At 40.6% G+C, this 21,900-nt stretch overlaps 3 protein-coding genes across 11 annotated transcripts; 2 read left to right on the top strand and 1 right to left on the bottom strand.

The window, feature by feature from the left end:
* The first annotated feature begins 698 nt into the window (after window positions 1–698).
* si:ch211-51h9.7 (CRBN_C_like domain-containing protein) lies at window positions 699–2,541 on the top strand. 2 transcript variants are annotated; one of them, XM_026343362.1, is made up of 2 exons: window positions 699–1,527; window positions 2,018–2,127. In XM_026343362.1, exon 1 carries the CDS (start codon window positions 986–988, stop codon window positions 1,520–1,522), a length of 537 nt encoding a protein of 178 aa, XP_026199147.1. In that variant the 5' UTR covers window positions 699–985; the 3' UTR covers window positions 1,523–1,527; window positions 2,018–2,127. The 2 variants fall into 2 exon arrangements, with proteins under 2 accessions (XP_026199147.1, XP_026199146.1); XM_026343361.1 differs by having other exon boundaries at window positions 702–1,481; window positions 2,018–2,541.
* On the bottom strand, window positions 2,285–6,325 carry seta (SET nuclear proto-oncogene a). Its single transcript, XM_026343360.1, has 8 exons — window positions 6,093–6,325; window positions 4,945–5,002; window positions 4,441–4,583; window positions 4,205–4,308; window positions 4,011–4,124; window positions 3,580–3,750; window positions 3,257–3,388; window positions 2,285–3,177 (listed from the first exon to the last, which is right to left on the bottom strand). Exons 1-8 carry the CDS (start codon window positions 6,163–6,165, stop codon window positions 3,154–3,156), a joined length of 819 nt encoding a protein of 272 aa, XP_026199145.1. The 5' UTR covers window positions 6,166–6,325; the 3' UTR covers window positions 2,285–3,153.
* A 184-nt stretch (window positions 6,326–6,509) lies between these two features.
* On the top strand, window positions 6,510–21,378 carry LOC113150714 (serine/threonine-protein kinase N2-like). Of its 8 annotated transcripts, none has more exons than XM_026343353.1 (21): window positions 6,510–8,638; window positions 8,842–9,088; window positions 10,794–10,945; window positions 11,900–12,116; window positions 13,019–13,147; window positions 13,685–13,794; window positions 16,103–16,246; window positions 16,473–16,548; window positions 16,682–16,874; window positions 16,972–17,107; window positions 17,857–17,906; window positions 18,029–18,086; window positions 18,178–18,269; window positions 18,449–18,625; window positions 18,733–18,795; window positions 18,881–18,957; window positions 19,076–19,218; window positions 19,328–19,435; window positions 20,195–20,305; window positions 20,760–20,985; window positions 21,329–21,378. In XM_026343353.1, exons 2-20 carry the CDS (start codon window positions 8,863–8,865, stop codon window positions 20,961–20,963), a joined length of 2,466 nt encoding a protein of 821 aa, XP_026199138.1. In that variant the 5' UTR covers window positions 6,510–8,638; window positions 8,842–8,862; the 3' UTR covers window positions 20,964–20,985; window positions 21,329–21,378. The 8 variants fall into 8 exon arrangements, with proteins under 8 accessions (XP_026199138.1, XP_026199140.1, XP_026199139.1 ...); XM_026343355.1 differs by having other exon boundaries at window positions 6,510–6,746; window positions 8,535–8,638; window positions 20,760–21,346; XM_026343354.1 differs by having other exon boundaries at window positions 6,510–6,746; window positions 8,193–8,638; window positions 20,760–21,346.
* The last annotated feature ends 522 nt before the right edge of the window (window positions 21,379–21,900 follow it).

The raw sequence follows: 21,900 nt of genomic DNA, 5'->3' as shown, positions 1-21,900 counted from the left end.
GGCACCAATCTGACTGAGTTACTGATGACAGAGTTTATTTGTCATCCTTGTTTTCCAGGTGTCATGTCGAGTTTTGCATCCCTGCTGAGATCTGCGTCCTCCGTGTTTAATTAATTATCAAGCAGTATTTCAGTATTTTTGTCAAGAATCGCCCAAAAACTGCAGCTTTTTTTGATTAATTTCTCAAAAGGCGTGCGAAGGTAAAATCTACGACCTATTAAGAAAAGTACATCAGACGTATAATAGCCAAAATAAAAGGTGTTAATGAGGTTCTTTGGATGTTGTCATCAAAAAAAGTATCTGTTTCTAACATGCTCGACACTCACACTGCTGCATGCCTAATCTATTTCATTGACAACCCAAAAAAAGCCTAAAGCATGTAGTAGTAACATCATTTGGTTATACAGTGTGTTAAAGTACATTTGGGAGGGGGTGCATCATTTGGGAGGAAGGATTTCTCAGATGCCGAGATCCCCTGTTATTTCAGACAGACCGTAGCATGTCAGGATGCAAAACTCAGCATAACACCGGCCTTAAATAGTATCATTACACAGTGTAGAGATATTACTATACTAATACTAGTAATTAAATGTCCCAAATAAATGTTGAGGAGTAAAAGTAAGAGAAACATAAAGTGGAAATACTCAAGTGCCTTTTTAACACTTATGTAACCCTTTTGTCGAGGTAATCTGCGCAGTTACACTAGGAAATGGTTGAGATGACTGGATTTCCTGTTGCTGTCTATGGAACTTCCGAACATTAGCCTGGAGAGCAAGCTAACTCCCAATTTATTAGTCTCCTATTAAGTCCACTAATCACTAGTTATATAACTTATTAGTGTGTCTGCTGCGTGTTCTGGATCGTGTTCGCATATTTCAGAGATGAGTACTTAGTTCTTTCCATTGGTACTTTATAACCACACGGCACCACCTCGGCTAAAAACAAAGATGCTAGCTGTAGCTGCTAGCTAGCCGATTAGCCTTCCATGTGCATGCGCAGTGATGTACACGTGTACAGATACACTGATGTAGACGGTACATGTGAAGCAGCAATGAGAAGTAAACGGAGCCTGCGGCTGCTTGTCCGGCAGCTGGGGACGGTAATAACATACTACATTCCCTTTTTGCTCCTCCTTTACCCCGCTGCCTACCAGCCCGGTGAGGCCTGTGCTGCCGCGGCGGCAGGAGGAAGCAGCGCCGACACCCTGATACTGTGCAGGGCGTGCGGACACGAGCTGGCGGTCGGGACAGACCTCCGCTTCGTCCCCAGCCGGCTGGCTCTCTCCAGCCGCAACGACACGCTGGCCGGAGGCCGAAGGGTTAACGTCCAGCTTTTCGAAAACCCCCACGGACACCAGTTCGAGGTCACTACGTTCAGAAAAGCGGACGTTACCCAGCACTGGCCGGCAGATGAACAGTTCTCCTGGTTCCCGGGGTTCTCCTGGACCGTGGCCAGCTGTCCCCGGTGTAGAACTCACTTAGGTGGGTACGACCCCAGAACAAAGAGGTTTAAACGACACTGAGGAAGGTGGAGTGTTTCCATTTAATCATATTTACTCCTCTACAATTAAGAAGAAAACATCCGATTTCATATTAATACATTTATTGAACGACAAAAATCTTGATATAAAATAAAAATAAATAGTGAATTAATAAGTATTATTGTGTATTAACTACCTGGCAGTTCATAAAGAGGTAAAATCTGTTTCACCTTTATCAGCTCATACCTCATAACAAGTCCCCAGTGAATAAAAAGTCCCTTTTGTTTTTTAGGTCACTTCTTTAAAATCATGTCTTCAGGTTTTCCCTTCTTTGAAATTGTTCATGAATTAAATGCAACAAAGCCTGAACACATGTGGAGCATATCTGTACATTCATGTTACCAACATGAGGTTCAGGAGTATTACATTTTATATTTGAATCCACTTGCTATATTTTATTATTAAAACTTAACAAGGTATGTGTGTAATAACCTAAAATTGACACTTGTTCTGTTGTTTCTAACCCTCTACTAACAGGTTGGGCATTCCAGCCCAGCGACTGGCCAGACACCGTCACAAAAAACAAATTTGACGAGTCGGAGAACACCTTCCTGGCTTTAATCACCCATCGACTATTAAGAGAAGACTTTGCCTCAAGCCTGCTAATGACTCCAAAATCCTTCAAGAGCTAACGAGAATCTGACTGTATAATTAACCCAGGTGCCTTCGCTGCTTCCCAATCCTGCTTTTTAAATAAATTTCTACTGCACCCACTTGTTTCGTTTGAAGAATCCCACACATGTATACACAGTAAGTTTTATTATTGTAACAAAGCAAGTTGTACACCTCAAATTTAAAACAGTTCTTCCCCCCAGCGGAAAAGGAACGGGTGATTAAATGTAAATTCTGAGATAACAGGTGTTTTACCCATGAAGCAGTGGGGGCCAAAATTTACAAGCTTGTTTTTTTTTTTCCATTTTGTCCTTTATTAAAAATGTCATTTCAAATCTCATGGATATCTGTAAAACAATACAATGAAAAAAAAAAAAAAAAAAAAAAAAGTCCCATAGAAATGGTGTCAAAATAACCACTCTCCCCAATAACCAACATACTCCTGCCCCTCCCTAGCTTACCCCACCCTCCCGCCCACTAAACATTACAAGTCAAAGGAATGAGCTGGTACTCGTTAACCACAGAGGGGGGGGAAAAACAACAGTTTCTTCAAGGGATCAACACCCCAACTGAAAAAAATTATGTGGAGGAAAAAAAGTTGAGAGGTTTGCTAGTGCTAGGTCACTACACCATGGCTTTAGTCAATTTACCACACAAACCTTTAACAAGAGGAACTCTGTGTGAATTGTCTTCAAATTCTACTCAGGATGCCGTGCTGATTCTATTTTTATACTTTTATTTTTTTTAATGACTTCGGGGATGGTACTCACAGTTCAGGGCAAAGTGCCATTGGCCTTAGATGAGTCAAAGGAGAACATAACATGGCACCAACAGGTGAAGAGGCTTCAGAATGGGAAACGAAGCACACATGGATATTTAAAAAAAAATAATAAAAAAAAAAAAAGGTAAAAAAAAAAATAAAATAAAACCTTTGCTCCCGAACATGAGTGGAAAAAACAAACAGGGAATAGAAGGGTGAGGATTTGGGTAGATGTTATTTCTTAGTCGTCTTCTCCTTCGTCATCCTGAAAGAGAAACGGTTTCAGTCAGTGACGGTTTATAACCAACTTATGTCACCACCTGTCTTCACAACTATCACTTTACCTCTCCATCTTCTCCGTCGTCCTCTTCATCCTCCTCTCCATCTTCATCTCCTTCCTCATCAATGTCCTCCAGACCTTCCTCATCTTCTTCATCATCCTCACCTTCACCTTCTTCATCATCCATATCAGGAACCTGGGAGTAATGAGCCACTTTGAGCATTTGTCTCATTTATACCATAAGTAACAAAGTACTTTTCAGCAGCAAAACAAAGTGTCTGGACCTCCCACACAAACAGCAACAAGTAAAATTGTCTGCTTACTGAAGACAGTGTCAGCTATAGGGAAAATATACAAATTAGTAACCACTGAAAGTCATAAACATACCAGGTAGTACTGCAAAGGGTTTGGCCAGATGTCATCCTTGATGACCTCCCCAAGCTCATCAGCGCCTGCATCAGCATGATCAGTGAACCAAGTGAAGAAGCTCTCTGGCTCTTCATGTTGCCTCTTCCTTCCTGCTTTGTTCTGTGTCTGGCTGGAGCGCTTGGTCAGGTCCTACAAACATGAAGACAAGTTACATTTCTCTTTCTGTTTAACTCTGGTGATGTTTTTTGATTAGTCAAAATCAGCCATTACAGCTCAGGAAAAAACTGCTAGAGCTCCATCACAATGCCATGTATATGAAACCGTCTAAAATATAGAATTGGAAACATTTTAAATGGGGATAATATTGACTCAAAGAAATAAAAGCCTCACATTTTACTACATTTCTTTTTTACTTTCAGGACCACATAATTTGAAGCATATGCACATACCTTTCCTGATTTCCATTTGATTTCTGTTGACTTTGAAGATGGGTCTCCGCTCTCATTCAGATGGAACTCTTTGGAAAGTACTTTATTTTCGAAGTACGGATTTTCATCGAAATACTAGAAAACAAAAAGAACCAAAGTTAGAATAAATGAAACACCCTGCACCCTATGTGTTCTTTGTGCAATATAATACTTACAAAATCTATTCTGTAGCCTGACTTGATGTCTTCAAACTCTGTCACCTCCACTCGGCTCAAGTAATGAAGTGCTTCTTCGTCTTCCTCCCCCAGTAGGGCAGATACTGTGGCAGATTACACAAACTTTAGCCTGAGTCACTGTAGAAAACTTACATACTTCTTACAAACCTTTGGGCGGTGTAATTATTTCCATTAGTGCAAAGTATGGCAATAAAACCCTATGCTGACTTTCTCACCTTGTGGATGGTTGACAAATGTGGTGACCCAGAAATTGGGGATTTTGGCGATCAGTTCTGACCTCTTCTGAAAGAATGGCTGACGGAGTTTGTTGTATTTCTGTTCTACTTTGAGGATCTCCTCACTGGCTTGCTCATTCAACCTGAAGGGAAAAAATAAAATAAAATTATAACCAAAATGTTCAAAAGCTTAGGTTGTTTTGCTATTTGAAGTACACGACATCAAAATATACATAAAGATAAAACACCAAACTGTTCAACTTTCCAGATAACATGTATTCAATTACGCTTATTCAGGGACAGTGATATAAAATACTCCATCAATCCATACACAAATGTTTGCATCTCATCTACTAGTGAGTCTATCTTTGTTTCCAAGCTTTAATTATCACATTTTATTTATAGAGAACAAAATCACAAATCACAGCTTTGCCTGCCATCTTTGAATTTTCTGCTGGAGACCCACATTTGACATCAATTATTTTAAATAGGAAATGCAATTACCTGTCAATTTCATTTTGAACTTCATCAATGTGTTCAATAGCTTCCTGCTGCTCTTTCTCTGTGAGGAAAAAAAGAAGAAGAAAAAAAAAAAGAGTTAGAAAATACACTAAACAGAAAACAAAAAAATGCCCACACACAGAGTAACACATATATAAACTGGAGCCAGTTTTCTGTCAGACTTGTTTTGATAGCCGCAACTAAGTTTAACTAACTGAAACGACAAACGTGAGATGTTCTCCTCTTCCTATTCCAGTAGTTTTGGATTTACAGGAAACCCCCTCGTTAGAAATGCATATATAGCGGTAGATGTGAGGTTATCTGACAGATTAAAAGCAGGACTCTCCCTGAGGTCACGGTATGTTAAGCGGCCAATAGCTGCAGCTCTAGCGGTTCAGACACTCACCGTTTCCTGCCGGCTGCTACCGACAAGGCCGCGTGGTTTAAATGTGGGACAACTGCACACAGTGAGCCGCGATAACGTGAGACACAGAGCTAGGACAGATGCCAGAACAGATCCCCTAATTGTCAAACCGCTGCTCCCACGGCGTCCTGCATCCAGTTGTCTCAATATAATAATTACCTCGTTTACCTGATTGCGGGGCTGGTGGATTTAAATGCATCTTGGTCAGTAACAAAACATAACGTCGTCAGCTAGCGTTAGGTAACACAACAACAACACTAGCCGGCTAACTGCTAATGCACAAATAAAACTGGCAAGTCTTCTGGTTACTGAACGTAGTTTAAATAAATCAAACATGATTGAGCCAATTTGACGCGATTTTACAGCAGAACGCTGAACAATGATCCCCCAGCATCACGCACGACCACTGAGTCAGTAGCCATCGACATAACTGGCCACGCTGATGATGCTAAATGAACTAGCTAACATGGCCTCTCAGCACCGGTCTGAACTGAACAACAGCAGGCTGGAGTAGCGGCATGCTAGCTGGTGAGCTAGCTGCTGTTAGCGAAACGTGAATACACGCAGCAACATCTGTGGCCACACGGAAAGAAGGTCCAGGTGCAATCAGCAATATCAAAGCAACCCATACAACAATTATTTACAACATTGCACCCGGTCGCAATGTAATTTATGTTAGAGAAGAAAGTGAAAATGGCGGTGAACAGGAGACCGCCATTCCCCTTACCGGAGGTTTCGTCCGCTCCGTCATGGTTCGAGTTCAGCTCCTTTTTACTCACTTTTGCCGCCGAGGCCGACATGTTTTCGCAAGCTGGGTTAACTTACAGACGTCTGAGAGAATGGGTGGTAGCTTTAAATCGGGTTTCTCCCGGAACAGGAGAACGTTAATTCGGCGTAAAGTTCAGCGTGCAGAAGCCAACAACGTGCTGCTTTCCACACAATGTAGCTGCCGAGGAGCGAGGAAGTCACAGCAAGCGCCGCTCACGCGCTCCTTTCATTACGAACGCGCCTCGCCGAGTGGAGCGGAGGCGAGCTCCGCCTCTCAAAGTAGGTCTCACTACTCGGCTCCAATTTGCTCATTTAGCGCCGCGTCTTCTCCTAAAATCACCCCCCAAAAAATGAACCGAGCCTCCGAGTGAGTCTCGCATCTGTTTCATACGCGATTTCTAATTTAATTGGGGGGGTGAAAGCAGATGTTACGTGTGTTCAGGTCAGGCCAAAGCTTCAGTTGGACCGAGTCGCACTTGCGCACTTAAAAGACGCTGGGTGTCAGTTGGAGCTTCGTTCGGGTGGTCAGTGCTAATTAGCCTGTCAGTCAGTGAGGACCCACATTATCGTGTTTTAGATTAAAAACGCTGAATAAACGGAGCGTTTCGTTGAGGTAGTGTCCCGCAGCTCACACACGGATTCACTGTGTTTAGAAATAAGGGCACGACAAACGTTATTTGATGGTTTCACGTTAGGTTACATAAAGTCTTTTGACTGTTTATCTAAGTTAGTGGACGTGAGGAATTCAGTTAGCTAGCTAATTATAAAAGTGCTATTATCCTCAAAGTCACATTAGTAATAATTGTCTGTTTTAGGTAAGAAAAGGTCAAATTAAAGGACAGGTTAATTGAGATGGTAGCTTGCTTATAAACAAAGCCGTTGCTAGCTAATTAGACACAATTACATGTAAGCACAGGTTTCCAAGTGTGGCTCATATATAATTTTCTTCCTAATAACATATTTTATTATTATTTGCTGCCAATTTGTTTATTTATTCAGACTAAACATTATCTTGGATCGATTGGGTTTTAAAGCTGAGTGGGTGATGGGTAGTGCTATGTGCTAATTAATGTTAGCTCAGCTGTAGCAGTTTGGCTACTTGCTAACTATTAGATTATTTTAAGTAAGAAAAGTTTGACTAAAAGGGAACTTTTAATGTCCAGTATCTTACTTAAAGTATTGAATAATAATAAATAGGTTTGGGTTAAGTTAGCTAGTCTTTTACAGTAAATAAACTTGACTAAGAGTCAGGCAGAGGATGTACAAATGTTCAGCTACAGTTTGCTTATAAGTATCCTAACAAATATCCACATTTGTTAATGGCTGTTTATTGATTTGTTTATAAATTAATTGAATTTAATTAAATATCTATTTTCCAGTAGCGAAAACCTCCGATGAGGTCATCAGGTCAACCAAGTTTAACTTAAATGGAAAATCCTCCTGATGACATCATCTGGAGGAGAAACATAAACATATTGTAATATAGGCACATTTAATATCATCATGTACTCCTTAAAGTATACAAAAGTAAAAAAAAATCACATTGAAAATCAGCAAAGTTGATGCTGAATGTCATTTGCAGAGGTAATTCCATCAGTCATAGTTCATCCCCAGCAAATTCTTTGTCTTAGATCAGAAAGGCTTCACCTTTATCTACAAATGTAAGTGAGGAAGACGCAGCAGCGTGGACGTATATTTGTCTAATTATGACAAGTTTACAGTGAGGTGTGAAAGTGTGTTCTTTCGTGTAACTCAGGCATCAATTGTCTGTTTTAGCCCATAAGTCTGTTGTCATCTATGCTTGTATACAGATGAGCAGACATGCAGGGTTTGGAAGCATTCACAGTGAAGTCAGCAAACCTTTATGGTCTAGGATTATGTTTAGCTTCTTCTACATTCCCACCTCCTGGATGTGTGTTGGCTTCTGTCAAAATGGTTATTGATGTCTCTCACACCCCCATCTTGTCAGAGCAGGTTAAACGATGCCGTCAGGATTTTGCCTTGTCCCAAACAGAGCAGCAGCAGCTCTGTATTTATCTTTTGGTTGGTGACAGCATAGGAACATGTGGTCATGCAGCGGCCAATGCCGAGCACAGAGCAGGCAATTAGCCCTGTCAGAGTAGCAGCAGCAGCAGTAGCAGCACAGGAGAGAAACTCTGCCGTCCCCCTGCAGAAAGAAATGTAAGAGACGGAGAGAGAGAGGGGGATTTGGTTACAGAGCGAAGGATCAGGATGCAGTGGGAAGGGGATGTTGCACAGGAAGCAGCAGCGAGGCAAAAACAAACAGGAGTACAGGCTGTGTGATGCAGGTCTCAAGATGTAGGAGCTACATCAGAGGAGCCTTCAGTCAGAGTGTGTGTGTGAACGCACCATAGCATCAGGAGACTTGTTGTGTTTCAAGGATAGTGAAGGTGGATTGGTGCAACCTGAGAATTCTCCCATCCACCTCCACAGAGGATGGCAAATTAGTCCTTATTCAGCACGGAGTGACAGCATCAACCTGAGGTTAGTGAAGTGCAAAGTCATGCTGTTTACATCTCATATGAACCGTTTTTTCCTCATCAATTTCTTCTTTTGCTACTGATTTGTCCATTATGGAAATGAGTGGTGTGTGCAGCACTGTTGCTGGTGATTTCCTCATGTTTTGCCACTTGTTATGCTTAACTATGACTGTATTTTTTCATTTTGTGAATGTTCTCCACTCTCAGCTGACCTGTCAGGGAAAAAGCATGGTGATGAAGTGCTGCTTGTTGCCTCTTGATGTGATGTTGTTATCCAGGATCAGGATGTTGTCCACAGCTCAGCAGATGCTGCAGGATAGCCGCTCCAAGATCGAGCTGATCCGACTGCAGATTATCAAAGTCACCCAGGCTGGCAGCAGCAGCAGCGGCGGCGGCGGCAGTGGCGCTATTAGCGATGATGACAGCGACAACCATTACAGTTCTACTCACAGAGGTCAGAGTCCGGGGCCATGACACCCTCAGAGGGTCACAAATTCAGAGCAAAGTGTATTTTAAAAGTGCATGAATAATCAGAATTCACTTCATGCCCTGTCCTTCAAAAATGAGGATATTCATCAGTGTCGAGCTTCTTCTAGTATGTAAATTAGCTCAAAACACACATGGAATAATTTATTACAGTCATCAAATTCTGTAGCACCTGCAGCAATATCAACACATCCTTGACGCAATTTATGACTTGCTGGTTACAGTAATTTAAAAATAGACAAAGCCATCTGGCTGATAAAACCAGAAATATACACAAGAAGTGAAAATAAAAGAAATAATGATATGAATGGAATAATACGTTATTAGTGTCTTCATCAGTTTTGGGAGTTAACAGTTAAAAATAGGTGAGAACGACTAAAGGGGCTGGTTGGTGACGTTGAAGACGTTAGACCACAAAGAAATTTAGTTTTGCACTTGCAAACCACCAGTTTTTCTCTTGTTTCTTTCCTGCTGATGTTCATCAAAATATAAAGTTTGAAGCAGTAATGTGTGCCAGCACCTTCACTTTTTGCTTTACTTTTAATGTCCTATAGAACAATCAGTGCAACATTTTGAACACATTTCCTGTGAACAAGTACAGGATTTTGGTTTGAAAAGGTCAAGATCAGAGATACTGAGCAACAGTAGAGGATTTCAGTTGATTTCTGAAATATCAGTGCTGGTGTCAAAAGCCTATGTTGCTTGAACCATGCTTCCTGCCAACTGTCGTCTTTGTGGGTCTTACACCCTAAACGGGAAAGTGAAACCACTCTCATAGCATTAATAGACACAGTGTTAATGTGACTATCAAATCTGAACATGAGGTGTGCACCAATAAAAAACTGTAAAAGTCACAGGGTGATTGTTGGTTTGAAAGTAAGAGTATGCAATACAAGACAAGTAATTGTATACTGTACCTTGTTTCCACTGCTCATATTTCCTTTCCTGACCCTTCACCTCCTTTTCTATCTGCGATTGCTTGTAATGTTGTATTCTGCAGGGAATTGAAGCCATGTTTACAATGACAGGCCGTTTAATTCAGTTCTGTTTTGAGTCCTTTCATCACCACATAATGAAGGTAGTGAAAGTGTGAACAAAAGAGCAAGAGACACTGTGTGAAAGCTAAATGTGGAAAAGCAAACGCCTGCAAGTTAGACCCAGTGAATCTGACTTTGTTCACAATTATCATCTTCATTATGTAGCGATGAAATGACTCAAAATAGTGATGACAAAGCGCCTGTTTTTCTAACAGAGAGCAGTATGACTGGATTTTCCATACTCTCTAAGTGTATGCAGAACTTTGCAGAACTTAGGCAGAGAGAAATAGGATCCCTTCGTTGGATTGGCTGCTTTTTTCTCCAGCACTTATCTTAATATATTAACTTAGTGACACATGAAGGTTTTTTTTCTGGTTGTTTTCTTATCTCACCTTTTTAGAGCTGTCATACATTTTAGATAAGTGTCAGTTAAATGTCAGAAACATAAAACATGTAATGTTAAGACCTTTGCCTGGAGCACAGTGACATTTCAGATAAAATGGTTCACTCGAGCTTTATAAATATTGATAGCACCAATAAAAAGAGTTTAAATGATGATCTTTGAGGAAATCCTGCTTGTCTAAAATTAGTGTTGTCCTACTGAAATACCTCTCAGCCTCCTTCTCTTTCTTTCAGGGATCTCTCCTGCTGCTGTCACTCCTGTGGATGCTCATTTGGCAGAATTGCAGCACTACATGCAGAGAGAGACAGATGCTTTGGTGCTGGCCAAAGACGTGGTGAAGCAGCTGGAAGGGATCGCAACGCTGGACCAGAAGGCACTGGCTGAGGTAGGACTCTAAAGGAAATTCATTTAAGATATACTCTTGTTCAGCCGAACGAGAATTCTGATTTTTAAGTGCACGATCAATATATATTTATATATTTATATGTGTGTGTGCAAATAAATGAAGGCTGGCAGCAAACACTCACAATAGCAGCACATTTCATATAACTGTAGATCGTCATTCATGATCCATCCATGCTTTCAGACAGGCCTAAATGCAAACAGGAGACAATACATCTGTAGTGGAGTTCACAGATTTTAATAACAAGGGTTTCTTCTCTGCATGATACCTGGGATCATGCAGAGAACCATGATCCCAGGTAAAGAAAGGTAAGTAACAGCAGCAGGTGGTGGCAGGGTAAACAGGATGCAGACTTAAAGCCTAAATCAGGGGCAGTTCATTTTGTTAGCAGAGAGACTAAGGTAGGCAAACAACACAGACAGGGAGCAGACTAATTCTTGGACAAGGATAAACAGTCAAGTTAGTTTTCAGGTACTTGAGAGCAGCAGACATTGCAGCCAGGGAGCAGAGGAATGACCACATTTCACAGTCCAAACAGGGACAGGCAGCAGCAAAGTCCTTGAGAAAAACAGGTCAACAAATAAACAGAAAAGCTGGAGAATCGCAAAACGGGTAAAACTGTAAGCTGGCATTTTTTATGCTGAGGGTGATTGGGGGGCGGATGCAGTGCACAGGTGAATGAGGGCGGAGGTGTGGTTCTCCAGGTCTGACAGTCAAGCACAGTCATGATAGAAACGAATAGAAAGTTGTACTATAGACTTGACTGGTACTGAACATTTTATTGTCAGGTTTTAGATTCTGTCCGAGCAGCATCCTGTCAAAGTTCAGCAGTTAAATAAAAGTATTGTTAAACTGTCAGTAGATCAGCACTAACTATCCCAGGCAGCTCTGTGTTTAAATACATCAAACCTTGCATTGTTTTTATCCTCTGGTCAGGCTCAGTCCCGTGTGCAGGAGTTGTCCCAGAAGCTGGATCTTCTGCGACTGTCCCTGGAGAAATGTCTGAAGGAAAAGAACCAGGATCCTCCACTGCAGCCTACAGGTGGCGCTGACCCTTCAGAGGGACCTCTCTCTACTCAGACCTCCAGTCCTAAAGGTCCCATGTTGTCCAGCTCCCCATCCATCTTCTCCATCAGACCTGCCTCCTTAACTGGTACCAACACAGTTTCTGAACACTGCTTCACAGATCCATATTTTCCTATTAGGTTTCGAGGAAACTTAATGTAAGAACTATGTAATAAAATTCAAACAAATGTTAAACTATTCTTCATTTGCTGTAGATGTTTTTACCTAGTTCGTGGTCATTAGTGGTACAGAAAGTATTTCAAGTTTCTTTTGAGCTTATGCTTCTTTATAATTCAGATGAATATTGTACATGTTACTTTGTACATATTGACCTCATCGTTCATTTTATAAAAACCTTTTCTGGCATGTTGATTATATTTTTATTTATTTAATAGTCTATTTATTTAATATTCACTGTCCTCTAATATCGTGGGCATCCAGAGTCTGAACATGATTTACCATGTGCTGACCTCTGGCAGTGGATGGACACGACATGTAATCTGTTGGTTTTGGATGGTTCAGCTGTAAGCCAGGCTCTCGCTGCACAAGGCAAAAAAAAAAACACAAAAAAAGGCTTTTGATGATGTAACAAGGAGACAAATCCTGGAGTTGCTCTGTTGGCAGCGAATAATGAGAACAAGTCTCAGAGCGGTGAAAACACTCTGGCTGAACAGAAATGCGAGTTCTACGGTGAAATGAAGAAAACGAGGATTTGAAAGCTCTGTGTGCAACTCCAGGCTGATTAGTGGCTTGATTCCAAGAGATGTATTCATGCTGACAAATGAAAGATTAACGTGATCTTAACTGAGATTCATTATTAGGAGACAGAAACATGCAGTGTAGTTCAGTGTAGTAAGAACAGAGCTGTAAATTGCTTTTAGCTTGTTATTTTTAGGCTTAGCAACACCATTTCTATTCCTTCTTGTTGTAAATTAAGAGTTTAGTTTTGTGTTTTTCATTTTTCTTTTTATCTTTATCATTTTTTTTCAGGCAAACTTGAAGTTAAGCTACTTGGATGTGAGGATTTACTGAATCCTCTGACAAACCCAGAGCAGGAAAACCACCATAATCCCACTGAGGACAGTTCTCTAGCTGCTCATAGGAGGGGCGGCCCTTCTGGTTTGTGGAGACTTTATATTTTTCAAACATTTAATTTAGTTCTTACATCTTCTTCCCAGCCTTTATTTGAAGGCAGTGGAATGAAACATTATCGATCACTTAAAAAAGTAACTAAGGTTAAAGTTACTAAAATAGAGAAGAACAAAGCTCTATTTTAGTTTTGAGTTTGCACAGTTGGTCAGCTGAACATGCAGAAGCATGAAACAATATAACAAATGTACAATACAAAATGTGGGAGTCACTTATTTTCTAATAACAAATGAACATATATTAAATATTCGCTTGGGTTTAAATTGAGCTTTTTGTCAGAAATTCAGTTTTTATCCCATTTTCCCAATTGTCACTCAAACATAATAAAAACAGTTGTTATTAAACGTAAAGGTTTGATGTACAGGTTAATCTACATCAGTAACAGCAGGCTTGTTGCTTTATATCCCTGACAGAAAAGGTTTGGAAGGAGGTTGTGTCGTTTGCAGGACATTTAGTTGCTGTTTTCTTAAAACTTTACTCTCAGTAATGTTCTTTTCTGTCTCACAGCAGCGATCGGTGCAGTGCTGAGGCTGGACGGCAGAGTGGTCGGCCTGACGCGGTGGGCAGCTGTCAGCAGACTCAGCTGGGATCAGACGTTCTACATCCAGCTGGAGCGAGTGAGTCAGACGTGCGGTCAGCCAGTGATTCTTGAGTTTCTGATTCAGTGCAGGGATGTCAGAGTTAATTCAGAAGCTCTGAGTGTTTAGTTTTTTTTGTAGCACTTTATTTTCTGAGGGTGTAATTTGACCTTTAGAAACAGTCTGTATGAAAAAATAACGTAACATTAACTTACTCTTGCAGAGCCTTTAGCAATTTTTCACTTTCAACCATGTTATTCAAGTGCAACAAACGCTGTGCAACACAAATAAATGTTCTTTGATAGTCACGCAAAACAAGAACATGTAGTACCGTCATAAAACAACAAGGTGTGTAGTGTAGCAAACTGGCTGGTGAACTAATTAATGTGACTGATCAATAAAAGCAGCCAATAGTCCAATTGTTGGGAAAGTCCAAGGTCTACCTGGACAGTACAAGTGACTCAGTCTACTTCAACTCTGTACGGCGGCTCAGGTGTAGTGAAGAAGCTAGTGAGGTGACTTTTACATGCTTTAAGTGGAACCTTGTAGCTTTTAGCTACACATTGTATGTGTAGTTTCATTAACAGACATTTCTTACAACCTGCATGAGTTATGTTCATGCCGATGATAGTGTTAAGTATTTTATGTAGAAAATGTAGGAAAAAAAACTCAACAACAATAGCGCCCTCCTCCATTTCCCATCATTAAACCCCCCTTTACTGTAGGCCAGCTTCCCGCATTTGTGAGTCATTTTTTTGTTCATTCTGATCCATCTGATCCAAGTAAATCTACAGGAAGGACTTCAGCGGTCCATCCTGTATTTATTTCCCTTTCAAACCTGAATTAAGCACAAAAACACAGCACCATAGAAAATATATATTATCCTCTTATGATGAATGTAGAGGACGTTGCCTCAGTGACACCGGTGCAGATAAAAACAGCATCAGCAGCTTAAAGACAGTAGTAACAGCGTATCTGCTGACACATGTAACACAGCAAACACAGGACTTCACAAACTGTACAAGGACACTGAGTAGGACAGAAAATACACAGGAGAATACATTTACACCTAATAAAACGTACTTTAACAACAAGCTAATTCATTTCTTAAAAACAATATGACTAGAGACTTTGGTGGGGTGGAGAAAATACTTTTTAGGGACCATCCTGCTTTAAACTTCAGATATTTCATTATAATGTAGAGGGAAATATTGTTCTTTTTATTCCACTTCACACATAGAATTTTGCAAAAAACATTTTTGAACACTGCACATGTTAATTAGTGTAGTTCTCTCTGTGGTCAGCAGGCGTCGCCCTAAAACCTGTAGATATTCATCCATCCACCAGGAACCACTAACAGCATCCTCAGAGCTATTTTACAAGTGCTTAGAGGTGTTTGTTGTTTTGTTTTGGTCAAGATTCAGAGAGAAATGCTTTAAAATCAGATCCTGCTGTACTGAACACTTAACAGGCAAGTTAAGTTCCGTTGTTACACACATTTCATACACATAGTCTGTCCAAAGTTCTTTACATAATGCAGACAAACAGTGAAAGACTGAATTAAAATGAAACTGTGTAAACCTTATTAAAAGAAAGAACACAGGATAGAACAACTAGATGATCCACGGTTATTATTTAGGGTTCAGTCATGGTTTGTTGCAGCTCAGTTTGCAGTTCTCCACATGAAAATATTCAGGTGGTAAAGGACACAAGTGTATTTTTGGTTCTGAGACTTTGATTTATAGACCAGCAGCAGTATTTTGAACTGTTCTGTTGTTTCTCTCACTCCCTGAGAACCGCTTTGTGTGTTCTCTTGTCTTAGTCTTAACACTGAAGCAGCAGTTTTCTGAATGAGCTGAAGCTGTCTGTTATTGTTATGCAGGAGATCTAATAAGCGACCTGAACAGTAATTTATCCTGCTAGAATTAAAAGTTTCTCTAACCCCTGAGTTCCAATAGGAACACTTGTATCGTGTTTCAGCCGTGACTCTGTCACCTGAGCTGATTGCTGTACTGTGCTAATGCTTGGGATTCCACCGGAGCACTGCAGCATGTTTCAGAAGTGACCTAGAAGCAGCTCTCTGCTCTTCTCCACTAAGGACACAAGGAGCTGACAGAAGCTGCTTCTGGTACACAGTGTTTTCCTCATTGTCCCCCCCTCTGTAGCCTGTCAAGACACAAAAGTCACGATGAAATCACCTAAACTAACCAAGAAACACTGAAGTGATAAAATCGACTGTATCTTTTTGGAATCAAACAACTCAACAACAAACAAACAACTTTATCAGTTAATTATTAAATACTGATTGAGTTTTCTTTTGCTCTGTCTGCCGTGCAATTGCTAAAAGTCTCGAGAGCTGGAGGTCTGTGTCTTCTGGCGGGACCGGAGGGCCATGTGTGCACTCAAGTTCCTGCGCCTGGAAGAGATGATGGACAGCCCGAGCCACAGCCAGGGGTTAATGCTGGAGCCGCAGGGTCTCCTCTACGCCAAGGTACACACAGTAAACTTCTTGGTGTATGGTCTTTTTGTAATGTTTATCAAATTAAAATATCCTTATTAGCTAAATGTCATTTTCTTTATTTTTAAACCTTCCTATATATTTTTTTTAATCACACATTTTGGTAATATGCAGCTGTAACTATAAAATGTTCTGGATCTCTTGGTGTAGATATAAACGCAACAGAATGTCCATAAAAAAGTGTTGTTTTTCTTCACAGCTTCGATTCATCGACACGTTCATCGAGCGGCAGCCGAAACTGAGACGTCAGCGATGTATCTTCACTAAAGAGAGAGGTACACACTGACAACCTGCAGGGAATGTCTGTATCTGTGTGTTTCTGTGTCTGTTTGTGCAGCGTGTTGTGATCATATGAAACACGTCAGTACGTAGATCCTTCACCTAGTCTAAAATTGTTTTTGTCCTCAGGGAAGAACTTCCTCAGAGCGGCTCAGATGAACATGAATTTTGCCACATGGGGCCACCTAATGATGAGCATCCTCCCTCGCTACAGCTCCTTCTCCACATTCAGCTCGTCTCTCTCTACGGCGCCCGACCTGTTGGCCAACAACACCCCACATCCAACTAAGATGGAGCCTCAAACCTCCACTCCACTGCCAAAGTCAGAAATAATCTAAGCTTCATAACTCCAGCTGGATTCAGGATGAAGGTCCCTGACTTTAGCTTTGGCTCTTTTTTTTGTCTTTGTTTTTCTGCAGTGAGGCTCCAGTGATCACACTCAGCATCAATAAGGACGGTTCCTCTCTCACGAGCCCCGACCACAAAGAGAACACTACCACCATCACCACCACAGAACATAAAACATCATCTGTGCCTGCATTGCAAGAAAATCTGGTAAATGATTATGAATAAACTTGAATTTTGTGGCCTTGAAATGTATTTCTGTTGTGAGATACAGTAGATATGAAGTTGATTTAGCATTGACGCGTTGCAGTCATAAAAAACTTTACATCATTGTCCAGTTTAAATAAATCCCACATCATCTGCTTCTGTGTATTCAGATCACACTACTCCGAATAAAGTGATTAATAAGGTGTTGTAATTATGTGTCACTGTAATCAGCATGGCCAGTCCAGAGCCATGAGACCGTTAATGTGACTAAGTGGCATTTATTCATCACCACACCCTCTGATTTATATTCCTCCTCACTTTGCCCTTTTGCACTTTGCACTGCTGCATCTACATAAACCAAAATTGCAGGTGCACTTGCAGTTTGTTAAGCCAACATCTCTAACTTTGCATTTGCTGTTACGTTTTTTGTTGTGATTTTAAACACAGTAGTGCTTTGAAAATAATGCATACGTACATCCTTTCTCTAATGTTTCATTCGTCTTTACATGATGCAAGTTTGTGTCCCGCTTGATTTTAAGATCCTCCATAAAGTTCAAAATGACAATTCTAGCATTACATTTTTTCATTTGAAGAAAATCTTAACTCTTTCAATACTTCATTAAGAATCCTAATGGAGACCACAACAATAATAAACGCAGTGCTTCAGGTAGAAAAATAGATAATTGGAAAGTAGAAAATGAGCTGTTGTGATTCATAGTTATAACTGAATTCTAAACTTTGTCTGTTTGCAGTCGTCCATAAGCACAGAAGAAAGTCAGGATCAGCCTGTGTCTGCTCTAAAGTACAAACACAAACGCACACACACACACACACACACGAGAACATCCACACACCATCTTATTTACTGTGAAAGTTACGAATGAAGCATGAGCTGTGGTTTCTGTTTCTGTCTTTTCTCACAAGGATGCACATGGAGGATTTTAAATATGTCTCTGTTCTGGGCAGAGGTCACTTTGGGAAGGTAACGGTTTAACAGTTTTTCACTTAAGCTCATCACGCTGGTTTGAAACGTCTTGTTGTGTTTGTCCTCAGTTGAATTTCATCTGTTTTAGGTTCTGCTGGCTGAGTTTAAGAAGACAGGAAAACTGTACGCCATCAAAGCCTTGAAGAAAAGAGACATTGTCTCTCGTGATGAAGTGGACAGGTGAGTCTGTTTATCTGAAAGACACTTACATTAGTACTGAGCACTAACAGGCTATAACTTTAGTTGACAGCTTTTATTTATAGGTTTCTAAACCTTACTGTAATAATAATAATAAGTTAGTCAGTCGAGATGGAAATGATATGTGATGTACAGCAAATCTTGTCCGCATTGTTCTGCAGTCTGATGAGCGAGAAGAGAATCTTCGAGATGATCAACGCGTCCAGACATCCCTTCCTGGTCAACCTCCACGGCTGCTTCCAGACCAGCGACCACGTGTGCTTTGTCATGGAGTATTTACCAGGTGGTGACCTCATGATCCACATCCACAACAACGCCTTCACTGAGGCTCAGACCAGGTCAGGATGTTGTTGAAAGGAGCCTGACAGTCACAAATCACTTTGTACGATCGTCAGTATTTATAATTCATTAAGTATATTTAACATTGTGTTGCTGGTGTGTGCAGGTTTTATTCAGCATGTGTTCTACTGGGTTTAGAGTTCCTGCATCTGAATAAAATCATCTACCGGTAAGTACAAACCAAAGTGTTGTCATTTTACTGCGATTTTATTCATCTTTGGGTGTAGTCACACTGTGCTGTGTGTTTTAAATAGAGATCTGAAGCTGGATAACCTGTTAATGGATGCAGATGGGTTTGTGAAAATCACAGACTTTGGACTTTGTAAAGAAGGTGAATTGATTTAACAAACTGTTCGTTCACACATTCCCCACCAGCTTATCAATAACTGATCAGTAGTGGACTGTAGCTAACTGCATTAACATGTAGCTGAGTTTCTATCCTTTGGCAGGGATGGGTCATGGAGATCGAACCTCCACTTTCTGTGGGACTCCTGAGTTTCTGGCTCCCGAGGTCCTGACAGATGACAACTACACCCGAGCAGTGGACTGGTGGGGAATGGGCGTCCTCATCTACGAGATGCTCGTGGGGGAGGTTGTAAATCCTACCACTGCCTGGTTCCAACAGCGTTTGTAACTCAGTGTTCAAATAATTATCAATTTTAAATGTAGCACTAACTCAGCGTTTTCCTGTCTTCTGCTAGTCTCCGTTCCCTGGTGAGGATGAGGAGGAGGTGTTTGACAGCATCGTCAACGATGACGTGCAGTATCCAGCCTCTCTCCCTCCTGATGCTGTCTCCATCATCCAGAAGGTAACGAACAGTTCTTCTCTGTTGTTCTCCACGTCTTCCTTAGATCTGAATTCATGGTTAGGAATGAGAAATTTGCTGAGTGTGCATGAAGTTTCCTTCTGTGACGAATGGAGAAAAGAATTTAGCAGAAGTTTCTGTTCCTGAACTTTCTGTTCTGAAACAAAGAACAGCTAGAGCTGAACTGACTTCATCCTGTAAACTCCCTCTTTAAAAAGTTTTATATGTATATACTGTAATTCTGATAGTTTAGATTAGTATCACCCCTAAATATCACTTTTACTACAAAACCTTGAAATGTTGATGTTCTTTGCTACATTCATTTGATAAATATAGTCATTAGTTGCTTTGCAGATTCACATTAATGTAAGAAAATTAAGCTTCATCAAAACACTTCTCTGATTCTTAGTATGCAATTCACAAACCACACAGCTTATCCAAAGTGGGCTACAAAGCAAACTAAATATTTAAACCAAGGAGACAAACTTTAAAGTAAAGTGTTCCAGAAAGAGCAAGATTTCTTTGTGCAGAGAAAGATCCGTAAGAGTTCTGTTTTCAGCTATTAAATAAAGTAAATAAAGTCATTTATTCTACTTTTACTTAGTAAATTACTGTTTCTAAGTACATCTTCTACCACAGCTTATAACGATTTTATAGTGTTGAATGAACATTATCGTTAACTAACAATAAATACTGATTATTTAGACAAAGTTTCTGATGATGTCTGCAAATGTCAGTAAGTTTTTTTTTCTATAAAAACAGCATAATCAACCCTTTATCATCCGTCTTCAGCTGCTGAAGAAGAATCCTCTGAAAAGGCTCGGAGCTGGAGAGAGGGACGCCAACGAGGTGAAAGGGGAGAAGTTCTTTGAGGTAAATACTTTCTTTGACGTTGTCTACTGTCTAATTATAAAGTTACCTATTAAACCTTTAAACCCCCTTTGAAACTCTGCATATGCAGCTTCCACTAATGAAGTATTGATCTGTACTGACTGTGTGTTTATCATCTAAAACACTAGACACTCTTCAGGTCAACACTTCGCCCTTTGTTACTAAATATTGTTGTTTTAAGTTATTTTAGTTTATTTATGCACATATGGACAAATCACAGTAGAAGATAACAAGACAAGAATGAAAAAGAAAGATAAGTACAGAGCAGGAAAGTGGTACTAACAGTTTTTTAGTCTGTAATTAAAGCCAGAACTTATTCTTGCTGTGTAAACTACAGTGATGTAAAGTACAGCATTTTATTGGCACCTGATTCATGCAATGAAATCCATTTACAAACAAAATGTAGGAACAACATCTTTCCAATGTTGTCTCACAGACCATCGACTGGGAAGCTCTGCTGGCCAAGAAAATGAAACCTCCGTTCCTGCCGTCAATCAAAGAATCCATGGACGTCAGCAACTTCGACAGCGAGTTCACTCAACTCCAGCCGATCCTGTCGCCTCCCTCAAAGCCCTTCAGCCTCTCTGCTGAGCAGCAGGAAGCCTTCGGCGACTTCGACTTCTGCGCCCTGCACGGGTGAATGACGAGCAGCGAAGACCAGGGTGGGAAATTTCACATACGGTTCGTGTGTTGTGGCTGGTCGTGATATTTAACTGTGAGAGAACAGTAGAATATTATATTATATACGCCTTTTTTAAACTCTGATTGTAGCTCAGATGTCAGGGTTTGCTCTTTTATGTTTCACTTCATTCATATTAACACTTTTTACAACTTTGGTCTGTCACAGACAGTTTTTATAGCCTAACCGTGATAGCGTACAACTTAACTTATAACTAAATCAATCCAAAAATCAATCAGTTGGTAAAAACGACAGGTTAAAGGAATAGTTTGACATTTTCAGAAAGAGCATTTTGAGTAGGAGTCAGTTTTATTTCGTTTATTTAGTTTTAGAAAACCCAACAACCCCACCTGAGCAGCACTAGGAGACAGTGGAGAGGAAAAACTCCCTTTAGAGGGTGAAACCTCCAGCAGAACCAGGCTCAGGGTGGGCGGCCATCTGCTTCGACCAGTCAGGGTGAGTGGAAAGAGGAGAGAGAAAAGAACAGCAGGCAAAAAAACAAACAAACAACACGCAGCAAAAACACTGGACATGTTGGTAGGACCAGACTAAAGACTAAAGTGTCCGCCCACTAGTCGCTCAGCCCTTCAAGCCTCTGCTGATACCTTGATTAAACCTTAAAGTTTCCCACCCTGGTCTTGATAGAACGACTCTACATACGAGCCCATGGCTGATAACGCTGACTGTTCTCACCATCAATCCAATAATCAGGCGGTATCTTTTTTTTTTTTTAACAGAGCAAAGAAAGTGATTGTAGCTCTTTCTAGTCTCTGTGGAGACTCAACCTTTGCTCTGTCTGTTCCAGCTTGCTGTCGACCTGCCGCTGTAAAACAACTGTACACTCACCTGCTCCTGGTGTTAGACTTTATTTATAACATTTGTTCAGGTGACATGTTGG

This window comes from Anabas testudineus, chromosome 9, assembly GCF_900324465.2.
Source record: "Anabas testudineus chromosome 9, fAnaTes1.2, whole genome shotgun sequence".
Classification (NCBI taxonomy): Eukaryota; Metazoa; Chordata; class Actinopteri; order Anabantiformes; family Anabantidae; genus Anabas; species Anabas testudineus.
This window is presented reverse-complemented; position numbering and strand designations above follow the sequence as displayed.

Excerpts from the sequence above, each read along its gene's own strand:
- si:ch211-51h9.7 (XM_026343361.1), top strand. The coding sequence starts at position 986 with ATGTGCATGCGCAGTGATGTACACGTGTACAGATACACTGATGTAGAC. Across the intron at positions 1,482-2,017 it reads CCGGTGTAGAACTCACTTAG|GTTGGGCATTCCAGCCCAGC; the intron begins GTGGGTACGACC and ends CTCTACTAACAG.
- seta (XM_026343360.1), bottom strand. The coding sequence starts at position 6,165 with ATGTCGGCCTCGGCGGCAAAAGTGAGTAAAAAGGAGCTGAACTCGAAC. Across the intron at positions 3,751-4,010 it reads TCAAATGGAAATCAGGAAAG|GACCTGACCAAGCGCTCCAG; the intron begins GTATGTGCATAT and ends TCATGTTTGTAG. Across the intron at positions 3,178-3,256 it reads ACGACGGAGAAGATGGAGAG|GATGACGAAGGAGAAGACGA; the intron begins GTAAAGTGATAG and ends TTTCTCTTTCAG.
- LOC113150714 (XM_026343353.1), top strand. The coding sequence starts at position 8,863 with ATGGTGATGAAGTGCTGCTTGTTGCCTCTTGATGTGATGTTGTTATCC. Across the intron at positions 17,907-18,028 it reads CAGCCTGTGTCTGCTCTAAA|GATGCACATGGAGGATTTTA; the intron begins GTACAAACACAA and ends TTTTCTCACAAG. Across the intron at positions 18,270-18,448 it reads TCTCGTGATGAAGTGGACAG|TCTGATGAGCGAGAAGAGAA; the intron begins GTGAGTCTGTTT and ends ATTGTTCTGCAG.